This window comes from Takifugu flavidus, chromosome 1, assembly GCF_003711565.1.
Source record: "Takifugu flavidus isolate HTHZ2018 chromosome 1, ASM371156v2, whole genome shotgun sequence".
NCBI classification, from domain to species: domain Eukaryota; kingdom Metazoa; phylum Chordata; class Actinopteri; order Tetraodontiformes; family Tetraodontidae; genus Takifugu; species Takifugu flavidus.
This window is the reverse complement of record NC_079520.1, coordinates 501,772-525,719: the sequence shown is the minus strand read 5'-3', so window position 1 is coordinate 525,719 and position 23,948 is coordinate 501,772. Positions and strand designations below refer to the sequence as shown.

The window sequence follows — 23,948 nt, the reverse complement described above, 5'->3', positions numbered from 1 at the left end:
GGCTCCTTTTTTTCAGTATCTGTCATAAATTTATTTCAGGGCTTTTTTTGTTGACAGTGATGAAATTCCTTTAACAGCTGTTCCTGAAGCTCCATCAACTCCAGAGATCACTGCTGTCACCAGGGAGTCTATAACGGTGGCCTGGAAGGAGCCCAAGTCCGATGGCGGCAGCCATGTGTTTGGCTATCATCTCCAGATGAAAGATAAGAACAGCATCCTTTGGCAGAGAGTAAACAAAACGGTCATCCGTGCGACACATTTCAAGGTCACCAACATCAGTGCTGGACTCATCTATGAGTTCAAGGTGGCAGCAGAGAATGCTGCAGGCGTCAGTGGGTTCAGCAAGGTCTCTGATGCAGTCTTGGCTATCGACGCCTGCGGTGAGTTTCATACCAACATCAGCTTTTTAGTCACAACTTTCAAAATCCACATTCCTAAATCCGTGTTTGCCATATCCTGTTGTTGCAGAACCCCCTCTGAATCTGCGCATTACTGACATCACCAAAAACACTGTTAGCCTATTTTGGGAAAAGCCTAACTATGATGGAGGCTCCCCAATCACTGGCTACATCATTGAGAAGAAGGAGGGCAGTAGTTCCAGATGGTTCAAGGCCACCCTCACCAATGTCACTGACACCCGTTACTCTGTGACTGGCCTCAACCAAGATGAGACGTATGAGTTCAGAGTGATGGCCAAAAATGCTGTCGGTTCAGTGAGCAACCCCTCCATGGCCGCCGGACCAGTCACCTGTGTGGACACTTATGGTAGGAGACTCTTGCTTTTGTTCTTCTCCTTTATCCTGAATATCTGTACTTTGTTTAGCACATTTTCAAATATGTCAAGCTGAGGCTCCTGTTGGTTTGTCAGGTGCCCCCGAGATCGAAACACCCCAGGAGTATCTGAGTGAGGTCAAGTACAGGGCCGAGTCAGACGTTGAGCTCAGGTTCAACATCACGGCCAAACCAGCTCCCACCATCGAGTGGTTCAAGGACGGCAGAGAGCTCAAACCCTCAGCTCAGCTGTCTTTCAAACACACCTTTGAGTCCACCAGTTTGTTTTTGAGGGACACTTCTCGTCTTAATTCCGGAGCCTATGAGGTGAAAGTGAAGAACTCCCTTGGATCTGCCTGTGCCATGGTCAAATTACTTATTCAAGGTAATATTTTAAAAAGGACGTGTGTGAATGTCATTTAGACCCTGACATACGTAAATATTTCCTTCCTTGTTTAGACAAGCCAGGCCCACCTGATGGAGAGATTCAGTTCAAGAAGGTGACAGCAGACAACATCACCATCATGTGGTCGCCTCCCGCTGATGAGGGGGGTGCAATGGTGACCCACTACATCGTGGAGAAAAGGGAAACCAGCCGCGTCATGTGGTCAATTGTGTCAGAGAAGCTGGTCGACTGCATCGTTAATGTGCCCAGGCTCATCCAAGGCAATGAGTACATCTTCAGAGTCCGGGGAGTCAACAAGTACGGCGTTGGAGACTCGCTGGAGTCGCAGCCCATAATTGCCAAGAATGCTTTTGGTAAGGACTGACTGAAACACATTTTTACTCATCCCGTCTATTTTATTGGTTTTGCAATTCAATGTGTAAAGAGAACAGTTTCCTTTATGTAGTAACATAAATTGATAATATAATCCTTTTTTTACTGGTAATGGTTTTGTGCAGTTCCTCCCAGCGAGCCCTCCAAGCCGAAAGTGACCATGATCACAAAGTCCACGATGACGGTGATCTGGGAAAGACCAGCTTTGGATGGAGGCAGTGACATTGATGGCTACTACCTTGAGAAGAGGGAAAAGAAAAGTCTGCAGTGGTTTAAGGTTTGTTTGAGCAGCAGTTTTCCTTGGTTAATTGGCTCTGGCACCAGACTGAAGGCTGGATTCTTTTTCATGTTCCTTCATGCAGGTCGTTAAAGGCACGATCAGAGACACTCGGCAAAAAGTCAGCAGCCTGGTGGAGAACAATGAATACCAGTTCCGAGTCTGTGCTGTCAACAAAGCTGGAGCAGGGAACTACTCTGAGGCCTCAGAGCTCTACAGGGCCTACGACCCTATAGGTACACCCTCACCACATGTGTCCAGGCAGACACGAGAGATAAACACATTTCTTTCCTTTGAGAATTCGGCGTTATGTCTTGGAACTTCTGCAAACCTGGACACCCTTACGTCTTTTCTAGATCTGCCTGGGGAACCATCAAAACTCCGTGTGGTTGACTCCACAAAGAGCTCCATCACTCTGGGCTGGGAGAAGCCCATCTATGATGGTGGCAGTGAAGTCACACATTATGTGTTGGACCAGATGAACGCAGAGGACAGAGAGTGGATCACCATCAACCCTCAGGTCAAGACCTGTGAATACGTGGTGTCTCACTTGAAACCCGGAACGTACTATTTCTTCAGAGTGTCTGCAGTCAACTGCAAAGGCAAAGGAGAAGACATCAAAATGTACCAACCCGTGCAAGCCAAAGACATCTTAGGTTTGTACAGAAAGATCCCTCAAAGTGGTAACACAGAATGATGATGTCATTGGCTTGAGTTTACTGGCACAGTGATGTGGTCATGAAAATAACGCTGTCACATTTCCTGCCTTTCTCCAACAGAGGAGGCTGATTTGGATCTGGATGTTCAGATGACAACACAGTACACCGCCAGGGCTGGGCGCGATGTGGACATCTTTATTCCTCTTAAGGGACGCCCTGCCCCCAACGTCACCTGGCGGCGGGAGGACCGCAACATGGCTGGTGACAATCGCTACACCATTACGAGCACGGAACGAGCCACCACGCTCCTCATCCCCACGGTTACCCGCAACGACTGTGGAAAGTACCTGCTGGAAATTGAAAATGGTGTAGGAGAACCCAAGATCATCACAGTTTCCCTGAAAGTTCTGGACAGTCCGTCGGCCTGTCAGAACCTGATGGTCAAGAATGTGACCAGAGGTCAGCTGACGCTGAGTTGGGAGGCTCCTGTCATTGACGGTGGCTGCCCCGTTACAAATTACATTGTTGAGAAGAAGGCCTCTACGATGAAGGCCTACCAAGTGATCACGGCTGAATGTGCCAACACGTCCTACAAGATCTCAGGCCTGGACATGGATGTCGCTTACTTTTTCCGCGTCTCTGCTGAAAATGAGCATGGTGTGGGTGACCCCTGCGAGTCCTCGGAGCCCGTCAGAGCCACAGAAACCCCAGGACCTGTCAAGGATTTAGTGATGCTGGACTCTACAAAAGGTTCTGTCACCCTGCAGTGGACCAGACCGGACCACAATGGTGGCAGCCACATCACCGACTACATCATTGAGAAGAAAGCCCATGATGAGGTGAACTGGTCTTTGGCTGCGACCTGCAAGCGCTGCAGCTGTGAGGTGACGGGACTTAAGGAACACGACCTTGTGGAGTTCAGAGTGTTTGCCAAGAATGAGAAGGGCAAAAGCGACTTCTCCCAGGTCGGCCCGATTACAGTTCAAGACTTTATCATTCCACCTGACGCTAACCTCAGCGACTACGCTAACGGGGAGCTGGCTGTTCGCATTGGTCAGAATATCCACATTGAACTACCCTTCAAAGGGAAACCAAGACCTGCGATCAGCTGGCTCAAAGACAACTTGCCTCTAAAAGAGAGTGAAAAGATTCGCTTCAGGACCACTGACAACAAGACTGCTGTCACAGTCAGAGGAGCCAAGAAGGAACATGCTGGCCAGTACACGTTGGTTCTGGACAACAGAATCATCAAGAACTACTTTGATATTAATGTGATCACTCTGGGACCTCCGTCGGTGCCCGTTGGGCCCATCCACTTTGATGAGATCAAAGCCCAGAGTATCATCATCTCCTGGAATGAACCAAAGGAAGATGGAGGTGGTGAGATCACCTGCTACAGTGTTGAGAAACGGGAGACCTCTCAAGCCAACTGGAAGATGGTTTGTTCCAGCGTAATAAGGACCACATTTAAGATTCCAAATCTAGTCAAGGGGACTCAGTACCAGTTCAGGGTGCGTGCAGAGAACAAATATGGAGTCAGCAACCCACTTACTTCTTCAGATGTCATTGCCCAGCACCAGTACAAACCTCCTGGCCCTCCAGGAAAGCCTGTGGCTTACAACGTCACCAGTGATGGCATGACCATCAGATGGGAGGCCCCAGGCTTCGATGGTGGGTCTCCCATTATGGGCTATCATGTTGAAAAGAAGGACAGAAACAGCCTGATGTGGCAGAAGGTGAACTCCACCACCATTTCCAACAGAGAGTATAGGATCATGGGTCTCATCGAAGGTCTGGAATATTCCTTCAGAGTGTATGCTGAGAACAATGCTGGACTCAGCTCTGTTAGTGAACAGAGCAAACATGCACTGGCCATCTCCCCTGTTGGTAAGTTCCTCCCTAGATATGTTTGTCTTTGCTTTGGTTGTCTACTGACTATTTGGCTTCTGAACTCCAAGCAACACAAAGCTTTCTTCTGTCCTAGATCCACCCGGTACTCCTGTCTGCATCGATGTGACTCGAGACTCGGTCACCTTGCAGTGGGACGTCCCTAAGAGAGATGGTAGCAGCAGAATTGTGGGTTACAGTGTGGAGAGGCGGCAAGGCAGAGGCAAATGGCTGCGGTGCAACTTCACAGACGTCAGCGAGACCCAGTACACTGTGACTGCTCTGTCTCCTGGAGACAGATTTGAGTTCAGAGTGATAGCCAGGAATGCTGTCGGCACTGTTAGTCCACCTTCTAACTCATCGGGATACATCATGACCAAGGATGAGAGCAGTATGTCTTTCAGCTTGACCCTTCTCTTATTACATCCATCCCATCTCTGGTATATGATAAATCTCCTTTGGAGTCATTGAGTCTTCATTCCTGTCTGATCTCCAGTTTCTCCTGAGATTGAGTGGTCTCCAGACCAGCTGCTGACGCTGAGGGCAGGCGAGAACGTTAAACTCAGCTGCAGCATCACAGGCCGACCCGTTCCCCAGGTCGTATGGTACAAAGACGGCAAGGAGATCGACAAAAGAATCATGATCGATATTGAGATCTCCACGGACATCGGAACCAGCAGTCTCTTTATTCGTGATGCTGATCGGAACCACCGTGGCCTCTACACAGTAGAGGCTAAGAACAGCTCCGGTACCAAGAAAGCTGATGTCAATGTCCGAGTCCAAGGTTGGTGAAACCCATGTTTTTAACAACTCTGTGCCTCTGCAAGGGGACCTAGTTACAACCTAGCTGGCCCTACTGGGCAACGTAGGCCCCCCACCAATGAAACATGCACCCAAATACATGGTGTCATAAGGAGAACGTGGAGTCTCAACATCTTGGTGACTACGATCACCCCAAAATCCCAGACATCCCTAAAGGTGGCATTTTTTACATTATGCGTATCTCCTCCCGCTCCATCTGTGATAGCAGCACTGCACTAAAACATGTCTGATCAGTGACTGTGACTTTTCTTTTAAGGGGGGGGTCTGAGCTGTGTGGCTCCCCAAAACCCCATGTTGTCCTATGGGAGAGGCCTGGAAAAGGTCATGCTTTTTGACCCTTGTTAGAGGGGCCCCAGCTCTGCCATACCTTCACCTAGAAACACCATCCAAACATTAGAATGTAGCCAAAGATTCACGCTCCTGTGAAAGCTCCTGTGTCTAAAGGTGCCCTCGGGGCAGGCTTTTGTTGGAGGGGTTTCCCTCCCACCTCTCATTTAACATTGGTGTGCGTGGGGGAGGCCAGAGCCTGGGACCACGTGACCTAGGGTGGTCCCGGCTTAAAAGAACTATTTAAAACTTGGCCGAACAAATCATCATAACTCTGCCTCAGAAGGTCGGAAAACGTGCAGGTCAGGAAACACGTCCTTCGGTAGCTACGAACCTCTGCCACCTCACAAAGATCTCACATTAAATGAATCAGTGCTCCGTAAAAGGAGCTTCTGACAGGTCAGCTCCAGACTCCCGTTGGCTCCCATGTTAAATGCAGCAGGGGAAATCTCTGGAAAAACTAAAACTTTAACAAGCACATACATCAAAGTCTTCTGGGTGGCTTCTGGCTTCTCCTCGGCACGTTGTACCTCTCACAGGTCTTTTCCCCAACATCGTTGAATGTAACCTCCCTTAAAGTCTCCCCGTTCTAACAGGCCCAAATCCAAGAACATCTTTATTGGGGCAGGAATCGGCCGTTTCTATCCCTAAACATGTTTATGCCTGCTAGATCTGTCAGAGGTTTCAAGAGGTTGTCCACTCCCAAAGTCCCCCAAGAGCAGCAGTCATCAAGAAAAAAACATTCTCTCAACTAATTTGCTTCTTTCCAGACACCCCGGGACCCGTTGAGGGGCCAATCCGCTTTACTGGTATTACAGCTGAGAAGTGCACGGTGTGGTGGAACCCACCAGAAAACGATGGCTGCTCTGCTATTACCCACTATGTGGTGGAAAAGAGGGAGACGTCCAGGATCTCCTGGGCATTGGTCACATCGAAATGCGAAGCCTGCTCCTACAATGCAACCAACCTTATCAAGGGCAACGAGTACCAGTTCAGAATCTCTGCTGTGAACAAGTTCGGAGTGGGGAAACCTCTGGACTCTGATCCCATCATTGCCAAGATGCAGTACAGTAAGTAACTAAAGTACTGTGTGACACATGACGTAACCTAACATCATGCCTAAAACTGTTACAACTAAATCTCTCCTCAACAGCGGTGCCTGATGCTCCTGGAACACCAGACGCCACCCATGTGACTGGCAACAGCATCACCCTGTGCTGGACTCGGCCAAGGTCAGATGGCGGCAACGAGATCAAACACTACATCTTGGAGAGGAGAGAGAAGAAGAGTCTGCGTTGGGTGAAGGTTTCCTCCAAGAGATCCATTACTGAGCTCAGACATCGCGTCACCAACCTCACTGAGGGTAACGAGTATGAGTTCCGGGTCATGGCTGAAAATGGAGCTGGAGTGGGCCCAGCCAGCAGTACATCCAGACTCTTTAAATGTAGAGAACCAACCAGTGCTCCCAGTGCCCCGACAGTAATAAAGGTAGGATGACAGCGACACCTTGGACAATCTAACTCTGTAGACCTTACCTAAGAAAGGTTCTAATGTCTTTGATTTTGCTGGCCAGGTCATTGACTCCACCAAGTCTTCAGTCACCCTGGAATGGACCAAGCCAGTCTTTGATGGTGGCATGGAAATCATCGGGTACAATATTGACATGTGTAAAGCCAGTCTGGAGGAGTGGCATAGAGTCAACAGCCAGATCTGCATCCACACTAAGTACACTGCCAAGGGCCTGGTTCCTGGGGAGCTCTACAAGTTCAGGGTCAGTGCAGTGAATGGGTCTGGGGAAGGTGAAGCGTCCGTGCTGCCCAACCCCGTTCAAGCTTTGGACAGACTCACGTCGCCTGAAATTGAGCTCGATGCTAATTTCAAGCAGACTCACACTGTGAAGAACGGCGGTACTGTCACCCTCCAGGTGGCTTTCCGTGGCAAACCAACCCCTCTTGCTACCTGGTCTCGGGTTGATGGAGAACTGCCTATTATGGCCGATGTCAGCACCACAAACTCATCTTCTACTCTGACCATTGAGGGCTGTACTAGGTACGAGGCCGGAAAATACACACTTTCCCTGGAGAACAACAGTGGGCGGAAATCCCTCACGTTCACTGTCAAAGTACTGGATACTCCTGGACCTCCAGGTCCAGTCGCATTCAAAGACGTGACCCGAGGAGCCTTGACCATGACCTGGGACGCCCCAACCAACGACGGCGGAGCTCGAATCCATCACTATGTTGTGGACAAGCGTGAGGCCAGCCGGCTGGCCTGGACGGAGGTCAGCACCAAATGTTCCCGCCAAATCCTCCGGGTCACTGGCCTGGATATTGGCGTGCCGTACTTGTTCAGGGTCATTGCTGTTAACCAGTTTGGCCAGGGAGAACCGTATGAGATGACGGAGCCTATCGTTGCCACAGAAGAACCTGCGCCACCCAAAAGGCTGGATGTGGTTGATACCTCTAACTCCACAGCCTCCCTGGTGTGGTTGAAGCCCGAGCATGATGGCGGTAGTCGTATCAGGGGTTATATCGTTGAGTACCGAGCTAAAGGCAGTGATCAGTGGATGGTGGCTGGAGAGACCAAGTCCCTCAAGATGCTGGTGGAAGGTCTTATTGAGAATAGAGAGTATGACTTTAGGGTCAGGGCCAAGAATGATGCTGGAATCAGCGAACCTCAGGGCACTTTCAGCTCCGTTGTCATTAAGGAGCCTCACATTGAACCAACTGCTGATCTCAGCAGCATCACCAACCAACTGATCACGTGCAAGATCTCCAACACGTTCACTATCGACATTCCCATCAGTGGACGTCCTGCACCAAAGGTCACTTGGAAGCTTGAGGAGATGAAGCTGAAGGAGACCGACAGAGTCGTGATCAGAACCACAGAGGAAAGAACAACTCTGTTGGTGAGAGACAGCAAGAGGAGTGACAGTGGCAAATACTACCTGGTCCTGGAGAACGCTGCTGGCGTGAAAACCTTCACAGTGACCGTGGCTGTGGTTGGCAGACCGAGCCCACCCACCGGCCCTGTTGAAATCTCTGGAGTCTCCTCAGAATCTTGCACATTATCCTGGTCGGAGCCATCTGATGATGGCGGCACTGAAATTTCCAACTACATCGTTGAAAAACGAGAGTCTGGCTCAGCCTCCTGGCAAGTGGTGAACTCTAGTGTGAAGAGAACCACCATCAAAGTCACCCATCTAACCAAGTACATGGAGTACACCTTCAGAGTGTGTGCCGAGAATAAGTTTGGTGTCAGCAAGTCCATTGAGTCCACTCCTGTTGTCATTGAACACCCCTTTGGTAAGAACTGTTAAGCTAAGTGGGACTTTATGAAGGTCTGTTTCATGGTAAAGACTATCTTCTTGTTTCTTCAGTTCCACCAAGTCCTCCATCTCGTCCTGATGTCTTGTCCGTGTCTGCAAACGCCATCAGCATTAAATGGGATCTGCCATATGCTGATGGTGGAAGTCAGGTGACAGGATACTGGATCGAGAAGAAAGAGAGGAACACCATCCTGTGGGTGCGGGAGAACAAGCTCCCGTGCTTGGAGTGCCATTACAAAGTGTCCAATCTGATCGAGGGCCTGGAGTACCAGTTCAGGGTGTATGCCATGAACATTGCAGGGCTCAGCAAGGCCAGTGAGGCTTCTAGACCTGTGCTGGCTCTAAACCCCGTTGGTAAGGAGAGCATTGTTATATTTGGCTGAAGCCTTTGGCTTCATCGGAAATATTAAAAACTATGGTACAGGTTTTAAGTCATTTCCTTCCTGCCCAGATCCTCCTGGAAAACCTGAGGTGACTGACGTCACCCACTCCTCAGTGTCCCTGTGCTGGACGGTGCCCTTCAACGACGGGGCAGCAAGATCGTTGGCTACGTGGTGGAGAGGAAGGTCTACAGCAGCGATGAATGGGACGACAACAGATGGCTCAAGTGCAACTACACCACCATCTCAGAGAACTACTTCACTGTCACAAGCCTGAGTGAGGGGGAGACCTACGAGCTCCGCGTCATTGCCAAGAACGCTGCCGGCGTGCACAGCGCCCCCTCAGAGTCCACCGGACCAGTCACGTGCAAAGATGAATACTGTGAGTTGAAGAGATTTCAAGTTAGAAAGTCGTCGTGCCCTTCTGATGATTACGGATTTACTTTTATCCTCTGATTCTCTCTGGGATGCTGTCTAGTTGTTAGCAATAGTGTTGCTACTGTAGCCTCATGAGACATGAGCTCTTAAACATTAGCGATCCTGCGCAGTGTCCCATGTCAACGTTGAGTTTCACAGGAGAGGTCACACAACATGTTTGGGTTTCAGATTTTCTTCATTTGTAAAAATGCAAACCAAAGTTTTCCGTTCTCCCGTAGCTCCTCCCAAAGCTGAACTGGACAGCAAGCTGGTGGGCGAGACCGTCACCGTCACCGCCGGCTCTGACCTGGTCCTGGACGGTGCCGTGGGTGGGAAACCAGAGCCCACCGTGTACTGGTCTAAGGGGGACAAGATTTTGGAGCTTGGCGAGAAGTACTCACTGACCTACACCTCCACAAGAGCCATGGCCGTTATCAAGAGCTGTGACCGGTCCGACACGGGAAGGTACTGTCTGACGGTAAAGAATGCCAGTGGAACCAAGACCGCCATTGTCAACGTCAAAGTTCTGGGTGAGCCGTCATGGAACTAAAGTTCCAACAACTGTTGGAATGTTAACTAAAATATTTTATAAATGTTGTGACTAGGAATTAATGGACAGGCTTTTGATTTTCAGACACTCCTGGACCTCCTGCTGAGAAGATCGTGATCAGCAGAGTGACAGAGGAAAAGTGCACCGTGTCCTGGAAGATCCCCCTGGAGGACGGTGGAGACAGCGTCACCCACTACGTCATCGAGCGTAGAGAAACCAGCCGTCTCAACTGGGTCATTGTGGAGTCAGAGTGCAAGACGCTGTCGTGCGTCAGCTCCAGGCTGATCAAGAACAACGAGTACATCTTCAGAGTCAGAGGCGTCAACAAGTTTGGGCTCGGAGTTCCTCTGGAGTCGGAAGCCGTCATTGCCAGAAATGCTTACAGTAAGTAGCACGACTCCTCTGAAGCTCGAACCTCCCGTTTGTAATGATTGGGACCTTTGCACTTCTCCCTTCCAGCCACCCCCTCCCAGCCAGGAACTCCAGAGACCACAGCTGTTGGAAAGGAGCATGTTATCATTGAATGGCTGAAACCTGAGAGTGATGGAGGGAGCGAGCTCTCAAACTACATCGTGGATAAACGGGAAAAGAGCAGCACAAGGTGAGAGCTGCCTCTCTGCAGACATTAGCTGGATGTGAGGAAAGGCCCCCTAACCACTCCCATTTCTCTGCACCAGATGGACACGAGTCAATAAGACGTACACTGTCTACGATACCCGGCTGAAGATCACAGGCCTCCTGGAGGGCAGTGAATATCAGTTCAGAGTAACAGCTGTGAATGCGGCTGGACAGAGCCCGCCCAGCGATGCCACCCCATACATCCTCTGCAAAGATCCCACCTGTAAGAGATCCAACCATCTACTCACATTCCTTGTAGCAGTTTTATGTTTCCACCCTAGCCTTTTTCAGGCCAAACAAATGAGGAGATGTGTTTCCTGTGTTTCCTGTCAGATACCCCAGCTCCCCCCTCAGTGCCTCGCATCACAGACACAACCAAGCACAGCATCAGCATGACATGGACCAGACCCATGTACGACGGTGGCTCAGACGTCTCGGGCTATGTCGTGGAGATCCTGGAGGAAGGCTCTGAGCAGTGGTACCGCGCCACCAGCAAAGCACTGAAGACTAATGAGTATGTGGCCACTGGCCTGGCAGCCAACAAGAAGTACAGATTCAGGGTTGCTGCCCTCAACAGCAACGGCACCGGGGAGTTCAGTGACCCTAGTTCTGAAGCTGAACCTCTGGAGAAAATAGGTGAGCAGAGTTCTCCTGTCTAGACCGACCAACAGGTACAAGCAGCAGAAACACCCAGTTTAATGAATCAGGAGACAAATGTGTTTAACCACATACATCTCTGCTACTAGCTTAACTATGGATATGAACACTCACTGTGCTCTACCCACCTACTCAGAAATGCCTGACCTGGAACTGGCAGATGATCTGAAGAAAACAGTGTGTCTGCGCTCTGGAGGAACCCTGCGCCTGATGGTCTTCGTCACCGGCCGTCCAACACCAGTGGTGGCCTGGAGAAAGACGGGCGTGGAGCTGCAGACCCGTGGATATATAGAGACCACCGATAGCTACACTTGTCTGATGGTGGAAAAAGTCACTCGCTATGACTCTGGAAAGTACGTAGTGGAGGCCGAAAACCCCTCCGGCAAGAAGACAGCCACCATCTTGGTCAAAGTTTATGGTATGACTATCCCAGACTCCACACACACACACACACACACACACACACACACACCCTAAACCTATGGGGAGAAGCTCTCCAAACTACGTGGGTTTGAACGTTGAGAAACAAGTGTTTGCTCTCTTCTGCAGACACTCCTGGTCCTCCGGGTTCTGTGAAGGTAAAGGACTACACCAGGGAGTCCGTGGTGATTACATGGGATGTCCCAAGTGTTGATGGTGGCGCCCATGTCAGCAACTACATCATTGAGAAGCGCGAGGCGAACCTGAAGTCCTACAAGACGGTCACGACTGAATGCAGAAAGACCCTGTTCAGGATCACCGGACTGGAGGAGGGAGTTCACTACTTCTTCAGAGTATTACCAGAGAACATTTATGGTGTCGGCGAGCCTTGTGAGACAGCAGAGCCTGTGCTCGTGTGCGAGGTGCCGTCCGTACCTCTGGATCTCCAGGTCGTTGATGTCACCAAGTCCTCTGTCACGCTGCGCTGGGTGAAGCCGCACCACGATGGTGGGAGCAGGCTGACGGGCTACATCATAGAAGCCTGCAAGGTGGGCTCTGACAGGTGGAGCACTGTTGCCACCACCAAGGCATCGGTGTCCCAGTACACCATCCTCTCCCTGATGGAGAAGGATCAATACCTGTTCAGAGTCCGAGCCACCAATAGCAGGGGATCGAGCGAGCCCATGGACACCGTGACTCCCGTCACCATCCAGGACATTAAAGGTAAGGATTCCTCTGAGTTCTCCATCAGTTTCAGAGCTGTTGAGGAAACACCTGAGGCCTCTCTAAACCTGACCACGATCACCTGTGTTGCAGTGAGTCCCAAGATCGACTTAACTAGCATTCCTCAGAAAATAGTTTACGTGCACCATGGAAAGCCCATCGACCTCAGCATTCCCATCAAGGCCAAACCACAGCCTGTCTGCTCCTGGTACTTTGGAGGGGTCAAACTGAAGGACAGTCTTGATCGCATTAAAATCGACAGCAACGGGAACTATTCCCACCTTGTCATCCGTGATGCCACCATCAATGACACAGGTGACTACACACTGGAGGTGAAGAATGCTGTTGGCATGGCAACTGAAGTCATCAAGGTCATCATTCTTGGTAAGGTTTCAAAAAGAATATATCATCAGATGAGTAAAGGGATTATGCTTTAAAAACTGCTAAAAACCTCCACCTGTGTTTGTACAGACAAACCAGACATCCCAATTGGTCCAGTGAAAATCGAAGAGGTCAGTGGTGCGTCAGTGACGGTCAGCTGGGAGCCTCCTGAGAAGGACGGAGGTGCAAATGTCAGTGGATATGTTGTGGAGCAGCGGGAAGCCCACCGGCCAGGCTGGAGCACGGTCTCCGAGTCAGTGACGCGGCCCTGCTTCAAATTCACCAGACTTGTGGAGGGAACGGAGTACGTGTTCCGCGTCGCTGCCATGAATCGCTTCGGTGTCGGCGGCTTCCTGCAGTCCCCGGTGGTGGAGTGCAAGAGCCCCGAGAGTGAGTCCAACCAAATGTGTACTCGTACTCATACCTTCACGCCCGCTTTGAAAGAGGCTTGAGTTCCTCCTCACTACTGTTGAAGTGACGCAGCCCTTCCTTCCTCTGCAGCCATCCCAGGACCTCCAAGTACACCTGAGGTTCTTGACGTCACTCATGAGGGCATGACTCTGACGTGGCGACCTCCAGAGGACAACGGTGGCTCCTCTATCAGTGGATACATCATCGAACGTAAAGAGGCCAAATCCGACAGGTGGTTGAGGATCAACAAGAATTACGTCACCATGACCAGGTACCGCTCCTCAGGCCTGATCGAAGGCCTGGAGTATGAATACCGTATCACTGCTGTCAACTCCCGAGGAGCTGGAAAACCCAGCGAGAACTCAGCCATCACGGTTGCTATGGATCCCATTGGTAAAGCTCCTCAATAAACGAGCCTAAATGATGACTCCTGCTACCAGTTTAAAATGCATCTAACCCACATGCACCATGTTTGGCTGTTTCCAGAGCCTCCAGGGCCACCAGTTCAGCCCAGAGTTACAGACAGTACCAGGACCTCAGTCACTCTTGGCTGGCTGCCACCAGAGGAAGAGGGTGGTTCTGTTATCACCGGATACCTGATTGAGATGCAAAAGGTCGACCAGGTGGACTGGACAATGTGCAACACCACGCCCACCAAGCTGTGCGAGTACACCCTCACTCACATGCCCCAAGGTGCCGAGTACAAGTTCCGAGTCCTCGCTTGTAATGCTGGTGGCTGTGGAGAACCTGCCGAGATTCCCGGAGTGGTCAAAGTCCAAGAAATGCTTGGTATGGCAGCCACTGGCATGGCTGATTATTAAAGTTCGTTAGTCAAAGCCAACCTCTGAGGTCTCCTCTGTCTCTTTCAGTCTATCCTGACTACAAGCTTGATGGGCAGTATGAGGAGGGCTACGTGGTTCGGCAGGGCGGAGTCATCCGCCTGTCGGTGCCCATCGTGGGTAAACCCATCCCAACGTGCAAGTGGACCAAAGACGGTCTGGACATTTCCCATCGGGCCATGATTGCATCATACGATGACATCACTGAATTGGTCATCAAAGAAGCGCACAAAGATGACAGCGGAACCTACGACTTAGTGCTGGAGAACAAATGTGGCAGGAAGGTTCTTTACATCAAGGTGAGTCATCCTGCAGGCAAAGGGAATCTAAAAACTTTCATTTGGTTGGAACCTGTTGACCTTTGTGCCTCCGAACCTCCAGGTGAAGGTCATCGGTCGCCCCGATATCCCCGAGGGTCCTCTGGAGTTTGATGACATCCAAGCCAGATCAGTCCGTGTGAGTTGGAGGGCGCCTTCAGACGACGGCGGCTCCGACATCCTTGGGTACATCGTGGAAAGGCGAGAAGTGCCGAAGGCGGCCTGGTGTACAGTGGACGCACGGGTAACAGAGACCTCTCTGGTGGTCAAGGGCCTGAAGGAGAACGTGGAGTATCACTTCAAGGTTTCTGCTGAGAACCAGTTTGGTGTCAGCAGATCTCTCAAATCCGATAATGCCGTCATTCCAAAGACACCACTTTGTGAGTGCTGAACCCTTTGAAGTTGTTTTCACCTTTAAATTAGCCAAAGCAATCAGCAATCATTTAGCTAACGGTGAATGTACCAACAATGCTCTTGACCTCCAGGCCCACCAGAACCTCCCAGCAACCCCCCTGAGATCATGGACGTGACCAAATCGACAGTGTCTCTGTCATGGGCCAGGCCGCGGGACGACGGGGGCTCCCGGGTCACTGGGTACTACGTGGAGAGGAGGGAAGTGTCCACGGAGAAGTGGGTCCGCCACAACAAGACCCACATCACCACCACAATGTACAACGTCACCGGCCTCATTCCAGACGCAGAGTACATGTTCAGAGTTGTTGCTCAGAACGACATCGGCCAGAGCGAGTCCGGCCCGGTTTCAGAGTCTGTCGTGTGCAAGGATCCATTTGGTGAGTTCCCATCATGCAAATGAGACCTCTGGTCATGTTGAGAGCAAGACGTGGTTTTTAAATGAACAGATCTAACAATGAATTAGGTTCACCTTGAATTTGAATCTCTCCACTTGGACCTTCAGATAAACCCAGCCAACCCGGAGAGATCGACATCGTCTCCGTCACCAAGGACAGCATCACCATCCACTGGCTCAGGCCGGAGCACGACGGGGGGAAGGAGATCCAGGGCTACTGGATCGAATTCAGGAAGGCTGGAGACAGTGCCTGGAAGAAATGCAATAAAGAGCGTTCCAAAGATCGGCAGTTCACCATGGGGGCCTGATGGAAGCCACCGAGTACGAATTCAGGATCTTTGCGGAGAATGAAGCTGGATTAAGCCGTCCACGCCGAACACCCATGGGCATCAAGACCAAGCTGAGTGGTGAGTTTAGAGGACTGCCAACGTTAGCTCCTTCCAGCCGGCCGTGATGGGACCTCGGTCTTCATGGTCTCTCTGTCCTTCCAACAGCTATTGCTATTGCTGCAGCTCCTGATCTTGTCTTGTCTTTACATCTTCATACAACACAGAACTGATAAAATCATCTTCAAATCTGACGCTAACGTGACCTTTATCTTGACAGTTGGTGAGGCCCCGGCCTTAAGGGAGGAAATCCAGGACTCAACCACCAAGCTTGGCGAGTCTGGCACGCTGACCTGCGGCATTATTGGACGACCCTTACCCGAGATCAAGTGGTACCGCTACGGCAGAGAACTGATCCAGAGTCGCAAATATAAGATGAGCTCAGACGGCCGCAACCACTCCCTGAGCATCCTGACAGATGAGCAGGAGGACGAGGGCCTGTACACCTGCAGAGCCATCAACGAGGCCGGAGAGATCGAGACCAGTGGCAAGCTGCGTCTGCAGGCTGCTCCTCAGTTCCACCCTGGCTTCCCTCTGAAGGAGAAGTACTACGCTGGCGCTGGCACGAGCCTGCGCCTCCACGTTGTTTATATCGGCCGACCCATTCCGCAGATCATGTGGTTCTATGGCAAGAAGCCTCTTAACCCCTCAGAAAACGTCATCATTGAAAACACCGAAAGCTACACCCACCTGGTTGTGAGGAACGTCCAGAGGAAGAGCAACGCAGGCCGCTACAAGGTGCAGCTCAGCAATGCGTTCGGCACCATCGACACTGCGCTGCGGGTTGAAATCCAAGGTATGACATCATGAAATGGAACAGCCACAAGCTGCAGCGTCCTAAAGAGTAACCATAAACTGCACCTCTTCCCCCAGATAAGCCCTGCATCCCTGAAGGTCCCATCGTTGTTGATGCCCTGCTGAAGAATTCGCTCATTATTAGCTGGAAGGCGCCCAAAGATGATGGAGGCTCCATGATTACCAACTATATCGTAGAAAAGCGTGAGGCCAAAGAAGGGGAGCAGTGGAACCTGGTGTCCTCCTCTGTTTCTGGCACCACTGTTCGTGTACCCAACGTGACAGAAAATGCCGGCTATTACTTTAGGGTCTCTGCCCAGAACCAGTATGGGGTCAGCGAGTCCCTGGAGATTCCTTCAGTGGTCATTATCAAGAGTCCGTTCGGTACGTCTGCATGTCATTTCTTTGTCTTTGTTTCGGCATCTTTCCACATTGAGAAAATCACTCTTGACACAGAGAGAATAAGCTAGTTCTCCTCTCCCCTTCCTAGATAAGCCTGGCATCCCACAGCAGCCCTTCATCATCAGCTCCACCAAAGACTCCTGTGTGGTGTGCTGGAAGGCTCCAAGCAGTGATGGCGGAGCTAAGATCTCCAGCTACTACCTCGAGAAGCGTGAGAAAAGGCAGAACAAGTGGATGTCAGTCACCACCAAGAAAATGGTGGAGACCAGCTACGAGGTCACGGGCTTGATCGAGGGCTTTGAGTACGAGTTCCGTGTAAAGTGTGAAAACCTGGGTGGTGAAAGCGACTGGAGTGAGATCTCTGAGTCGGTCATCCCCAAGTCCGACCAGTCTCCTCGCGCCCCAGTATTCAGGGAAGAGATCAGAGACATGATCGTCAAATACCATGCCAACGCTACCTTTGTCACAAAGGTACGTCTCCTCTCAAGAGACACGGAACAGCAGTTAGAAAAGCAGAAATCTCATCTTTGCTTCCTTTGTTCCTGCTGACCAGGTGGTGGGACATCCGAAACCAACGGTGAAATGGTACCGCAGTGGGAAAGAGATTTTGGCCGATGGATCAAAGATCAAAGCCCAGGAGTTCAAAGGTGGCTACTACCAGCTGGTCATCACCAATGCTGATGAGAACGATGCTACAGTTTACCAGGTCAGAGCAACCAATTCTTCAGGATCCGTCTCCATGACAGCCAACCTGGAGGTGGAAGGTAATGACCCAAATATTGTTCACATCCAGATTTAGTGATGTCCATGAAGAACACCTGATAAAAATGTTCCTGTGATTACAGTTCCTGCTAAGATCCACCTACCCAAGGAGCTCCAGGGGATGGGAGCGGTCCATTGTGCTCGCGGTGACCGCGTTACCATCAAAATTCCGATCTCTGGCAAACCCGAGCCAGCAGTCACGTGGCAAAAGGGCCAGGAGATTCTCTCCAACTCTCCTTACCACCAAGTCATCACGACCCGGTCTTTCACCTCCCTCGTCTTCCAGAAGGGAATGCAAAGGAAGGATAGTGGCTACTACATCATTACTGCGAAGAACCGGTTCGGGTCGGACAAGCAAACCATCGAGGTGAACGTGGCCGACATTCCCGATGCACCGCAGGCACTCGCTGTCAGTGAGATCGCCCGGGACTCCATCACGTTCACCTGGCAGCCTCCTGCCAATGACGGTGGAAGCAACATCATTGGCTACATCCTGGAGAAGTGTCCCCCTAGTGGTGAAAGGTGGATCCGTGCGGGTCAGACCACCGACTGCAGCATCACCATCATCAACATATTTGGAAAGACAAAGTATCAGTTCCGTGTCGTGGCGGAGAACGAGTTTGGACTGAGTCCTCCTTCTGAGCCAACTGAACCCATAACCACGAAGGAGGACAAGTCTGTGATCAGAAACTATGACGAGGAAGTGGATGAAAGCAGAGAGATCACCAAGGAGGAGGTTCTGTCCTACAAGGTGAAGGAGCTGTCCTCCAAGTACGTCATCTCGGAGGAGCTAGCCCGCTGCCAGTTTGGAGTGGTCCACCGCTGTGTGGAGATTGCCACGAAGAAGACGTTCATGGCCAAGTTTATCAAGGTCAAGGGAACAGACCGTGAGTTGGTTCTGAGAGAAATTGAGGCCCTCAACGTGGCAAGACACAGAAACATCATCTATCTTCATGAATACTTTGAGAGCATGGAGGAATTCATCCTGATATTTGAATTCATTTCTGGAGTTGATATCTTTGAGCGCCTTGGCACCAGCAACTTTGACCTCACAGAGCAGGAGATTGTCCGGTACCTCAGACAGGTCTGCTCCGCCCTGAAGTTCTTACACAGCCAGAATGTTGTCCACCTGGATATCCGTCCAGACACCATTGTGTACACCACCAGAAGAAGCAGCAACATAAAGATCATTGAAATGGGCCAGGCCAGGCTTCTGGTGCCGGGAGAAAATATCAGGCTGTTGTTCTCAGCTCCTGAATATTCTGCCCCCGAGGTCCACCGTCATGACCTTATAACCACAGCCACCGATATGTGGTCTGTTGGTGTGTTAGCCTACGTTCTGCTTAGCGGCCTTAATCCGTTTGCAGCCGAGTCGACCACAAAGGTGATTGAAAACATTTCGAACTGCGAATACATCTTTGACAGGGAAGCGTTTAAAGACATCAGTCTGGAGGCTATGGACTTCATCGACAGACTCCTCGTCAAAGATAAGAAGCTCCGCATGACCGCCCATGAGGCTCTGGAGCACCCTTGGCTAAAGATGAAGATTGAGCATGTCAGCAAAAAGGTGATTAAGACCCTGAGACACAGACGGTACTACCAGACCCTGGTCAGAAGGACAGACACCATTGTGTCAGCTGCTCGAATCGCCTATGGGGGCGGCTTCAAGAATCAGCGAGGACTGGCCGTGGGCAAGGTCAAGGTTGGGAGTGAATACCACGGCCTCCGCACCGGTCCGGTCATGCACGGCTCGGCCGAAGAAGGTGGCCACGTCAGGTTCACTTGCAGCTTCACAACCTATGACAAGAGTACTCAAGTATCCTGGTACTTTGGTAATCGCCAGCTACATCCGAGCTCCAAATATGAAATTAGCTACAGCAACGGCTTCGCTAGCATCTATGTCAAAGACATTGAAGAAAGTGATGACGGTGTTTACAGATGCAAGGTAGTGAGTGATGCTGGAGAGGACAGTGCCTATGGAGAACTCTTCGTTGAAACCGTGAGAAGCATCAGGGAATATTACATCAGCCGTTCCATCAAGAAACTGCGCAGGAGAGTGGACAAAACCAGAATCCTGCAGAGACCAGCAGAGTTCACACTGCCTCTCTACAATCGCACCGCCTATATCGGCGACGACGTTCGCTTTGGCGTGACCACGACAGTCCACCCAGAGCCGTGTGTAACGTGGTTGAAGAATGGGGAGAAGATCAAGCCAGGTGACGATGACAGCAAGTACACCTTCAGCAGTGATATGGGTCTGTACCAGCTCATGATCCACAACCTGGATGCTAGCGACGATGCTGAATACACCGTCATGGCTCACAACAAGTTTGGAGAGGACAGCTGCCAGGCCCGGCTCACCGTCATCCCTCATCCCGTTACTGAGGAAACCATGAGGCCCATGTTCAAACGGCTACTTGCCAACGTTGAGTGTGTGGAAGGAAACAGTGTCCAGTTTGAACTCAGAGTGTCGGGAATCCCCGCTCCTTCGCTGGAATGGGAGAAGGATGGTCAGCCGCTGCAGTTTGGGCACAAGCTGGTTGTGATCCAGGAGGACATTGACTGCTATGTTCTACACATTCGAGAGACTCTGCTGGAGGACGCTGGGGAATACAAGGTCACAGCAACAAACTCTGCTGGTTCTGTCAGCTGCCACGCTACACTGAAGGTGGACCGGCTTACCTACACCAGGAGAGAGTACAGGAGCGAGGAAGAGAAACACAGATACATCCAGAAGCAAATTGAAAAGACCAACAAAATGGCTCAGCAGATCGCTGCCACCGAAGAGCACGTTTCCCTGAACCCCACGGCCCAGGAGGCTCTCAAATTTGCTGCTGAGGTCTACAAACCTGCCGTGAGCACGAAGAACATTGAGGGAGAGTTTGACATCACAGTGAGGAAGTCGGAAACCAAGAAACTAGAGGAAGAGAGGAGAATCTTCATGCCATACGAGATCCCTGAGCCCGTGGTGCATGATGCTCGGGCTCTAGATGAGGACAAAAATATCAAACTGTTCGTACCTCTTTCAGAAATGAAATGGTACAGAAAACTGAGAGAGCAGTATGAGATATCAGAGAAGATGGAGAGGATCGTCCAGAAGAGGCAGAGACGTATCCGCCTGTCCAGATGGGAGCAGTTTTATGTGATGCCACTTCCCAGAATCACTGACCAGTACCGGCCAAGGTGGCGTATTCCAAAACTGACTCTCGACGATCTGGAGACGGTCCGGCCTGGTCGTCGTTCACCCTCTCTGGAATCAGAGATCTCCTTCAGGTCCAGAAGGAGATCTCTGGGAGACCTGAGTGATGAAGAACTCCTGAAGCCCGTGGATGACTACCTTTCCATGAGGAGAACAGAGGAGGAAAGACTGATGCTGGAGGAAGAGCTAGCCCTAGGGTTTTCAGCCTCTCCCGCTGGTAGCCCAGGACGTGTTGACTACCGTGTCGTGGAGCGGGAAGACAGGACACAGGCCTTCAGGCATGAGTCCGCTGAGGTTGAGACAAAGAAGAAGCGGACTGTTTCCCAGTACATGAGAAGGAGAAGGTCTCTGTCTCCCACATACATTGAGCTAATGCGTCCGGTTTCAGAGCTGATCAGACCACGGCGCACCAGAGCTTCTTTGGAAGGGGAGATCACGGTGCGGAGATCCCCCACCCCCGAGAGAACGCGTCCCCGTTCTCCGAGCCCCATTAAGTCTGCAGAGAGAGCATCTCGCTCATCCTCCAGGTTTGAGAGGTCCGCCCGCTTTGACATCATGTCCCGATACGAGGCCAGAAAGGCTGCCATTAAGTCTGAGAGGAAGTATCAGGTGGTCAGCCAGGCACCCTTCAGCCTAGACCATGCTCCCCGTGTGACCGTCAGAATGAGATCTCATCGCATACCAATGGGCCACGACACGAAGTTCACCTTAAACATCCAGGCGAAGCCAGAGGCCCAAGTCCAGTGGCTCCACAATGGAAGCACCATCGCAGAGAGCAGTGAAAAATACGTCTTCACCAACATGAGTGGGGTTTTGTCCCTCACCATTTTGGACTGCCAGGAGGAGGACACTGGCACGTATCGCTGCGTTTGTTCCAACGCCAGGGGAGAAACCTCGGACTACGCCACTCTGGAAGTCACGGGTGCCAGTTACACCACCTTCTCCTCACGGCGCAAGGACGAGGACGCTCACAAGGCTTTTGTCCCAGAGATGACCCAGATTGACCACTACCACTCCAGCCGTTTCAAAGCTGCTTATTCTTCTGAGTCACACTTCAAAATAGAAGAGAGCAAGACCAAGCTAACGCAGGAGCGAGAGGTTGTCACGCAGGAAAGATACGCCGCCTCCTCTGACAGGTACTCGTCAGCTGAGAGGTACAAGTATGCTTCTGCTGAATACTTGTCAGAGTCCTCCTTCTCCTCCGACATGGTCTCTGTGACTGCAAAACACACCTCATCTGAAGCTAAGCTAAAGTCCGCCACTGCTGTTACTGAGGAAGTTGTCCAGGTAAAGAAGACCACGGTTCCTGCCAGGATCCTCACCACACCTCGGTCTCTGACCGTCTCAGAGGGGGAGACCGCCAAGTTCTCCTGTGATATCGACGGCGATCCCGCACCTACTGTAACATGGATGTATGGAGTCAAAAGCATCACCTCCTCTCACCGCGTCAGGATCTCAACCACCGAGTACAAATCAAGCCTGGAGATCTGCGGCGTGTCGGCCTCAGACGAGGGCAGCTACACGGTTGTTGTGGAGAACTCAGCAGGAAGACAGGAGGCTCATTTCAGCCTGACCATTCACAAAACCCTTTCTAAAGAGGTGGTCAAGGCTGTTAAATCTCCTGAGCCAGCTGTGAAGGCGCCAACGTCGGGTATGAAGTCACCAGAACCTTCAGTCACGTCTCCCTCCCTTGATTCCATTTCAAAGTCGCCAGAACCGAGTGTCAAATCTCCAGAACCCTCAGTTAAATCACCAACACCCAGTGGGAAGCGTGCTGAATCAGAGGGCATCAAATCTCCAAAGGTGAAGTCTCCGGAGCCTTCGGCCAAATCTCCTGAACCTGAGGGAGTTAAATCCCCACAAGGTATAAAATCTCCAGAGCCCAGACTGAAGTCACCACCGCCGGTCAAGTCTCCAGAAGCAGCAAAGTCACCTGAGCCAGACGAAGTAAAGTCTCCACGAAGGGTCAAGTCACCAGAACCAGCAGGTACCAAAACATCAAGAGGTGTCAAATCTCCAGAACCTGCTGGTATAAAGACACCAAGAGGCATCAAGTCCCCAGAACCAACTGGGGTCAAGACACCGAAAGGTGCCAAGTCTCCTGAACCTTCAGGAATCAAATCACCAAGGGCCATGAAGTCTCCTGAACCTTCAGGAACTAAATCACCTCCGAGGATGAAGTCACCTCCTCCTGCCATGTCACCCAAGAGGGTCATGTCTCCACCAACTGTCAAATCCCCAACGCCCAAAGCTCCCAAGGTTCTGAGGCCGCTCACAGCGGAGTCCTGTGAGGGATGCGTGCGGATGTGCTGTGTTTGTGAGAGCAGCGTTGGGGAGGTGCTCTGGTATCAGAATGGAAGGAGGATCTCCCAGAGTAACCACTTTGAGATGCTCCACTCTGAAGGCTCTTGCAGCCTCGTAATTCATGATTTGACAGAAGGAGATCAAGGAGAATACACCTGCGAGATGATGTCAGAAGGAGCCGTATCCAAGTCCTCCTTCTCCTTCTCTGGACAGATCTTCCAGTCCATATGCAGGGAGGTCAAAGCCTACCGCGAGAAGACACTGGCTCTTAAAGGTGAAAAACTTCATTTCCAGTCAATCGGTTTTCGCTCTAATTGCAGGAAATTGTGACTCGTTTTCTCTTCAATTGTCTTCCCATCAGGATCAGCAGTGATGACACACAAGGAGTCTTCAGCCTCCGTCAGCTCATCCATGATGACCAAGAAAGAGATGCACAGCATGTCGGAGTCCTCCTCCTTCGCTTCCTCTTCTGTCCAGCACATGAGGTCCTCTATGATGGAGTCCAGCTCTTTCAGCAGCCTGGCAGCTGAGATGAAGCTGGAGACCATGTCCATGTCCAGCATGTCCTCTGTTGCCTCAGAAAGTTACGCCATGAGCTCCAGCAGCCTCGGGCTTACGTCCTCCCACCTGGAGGGATCCTCCTTCAGAGCAATCGGTAAGATGTCAACGATCTTCTGATCTCAACGCTCTTTGGGTTTTTTAGCCATAGAAACCAGAAAAGTCCACCAAG

At 51.2% G+C, this 23,948-nt stretch overlaps 1 protein-coding gene across 1 annotated transcript in view; it reads left to right on the top strand.

Annotated features, from left to right (window-relative positions):
• ttn.2 (titin, tandem duplicate 2) overlaps positions 1-23,948 on the top strand; it is a 160,376-nt gene that overhangs the window by 135,073 nt on the left and 1,355 nt on the right. The window contains 38 exon segments of the mRNA XM_057024964.1: positions 78-380; positions 469-765; positions 869-1,156; positions 1,231-1,530; positions 1,675-1,826; positions 1,912-2,062; positions 2,183-2,482; positions 2,606-4,372; positions 4,470-4,763; positions 4,869-5,156; positions 6,292-6,591; positions 6,675-7,009; positions 7,095-8,826; positions 8,901-9,203; positions 9,301-9,375; positions 9,378-9,611; positions 9,886-10,176; positions 10,281-10,580; positions 10,656-10,797; positions 10,874-11,037; positions 11,148-11,450; positions 11,608-11,889; positions 12,021-12,614; positions 12,708-12,998; positions 13,086-13,385; positions 13,497-13,799; positions 13,893-14,195; positions 14,276-14,544; positions 14,627-14,942; positions 15,048-15,353; positions 15,479-15,664; positions 15,667-15,777; positions 15,977-16,552; positions 16,630-16,935; positions 17,042-17,424; positions 17,507-17,717; positions 17,799-23,492; positions 23,580-23,873. Of these exon segments, the coding sequence (XP_056880944.1) occupies positions 78-380; positions 469-765; positions 869-1,156; positions 1,231-1,530; positions 1,675-1,826; positions 1,912-2,062; positions 2,183-2,482; positions 2,606-4,372; positions 4,470-4,763; positions 4,869-5,156; positions 6,292-6,591; positions 6,675-7,009; positions 7,095-8,826; positions 8,901-9,203; positions 9,301-9,375; positions 9,378-9,611; positions 9,886-10,176; positions 10,281-10,580; positions 10,656-10,797; positions 10,874-11,037; positions 11,148-11,450; positions 11,608-11,889; positions 12,021-12,614; positions 12,708-12,998; positions 13,086-13,385; positions 13,497-13,799; positions 13,893-14,195; positions 14,276-14,544; positions 14,627-14,942; positions 15,048-15,353; positions 15,479-15,664; positions 15,667-15,777; positions 15,977-16,552; positions 16,630-16,935; positions 17,042-17,424; positions 17,507-17,717; positions 17,799-23,492; positions 23,580-23,873 (19,044 nt within the window).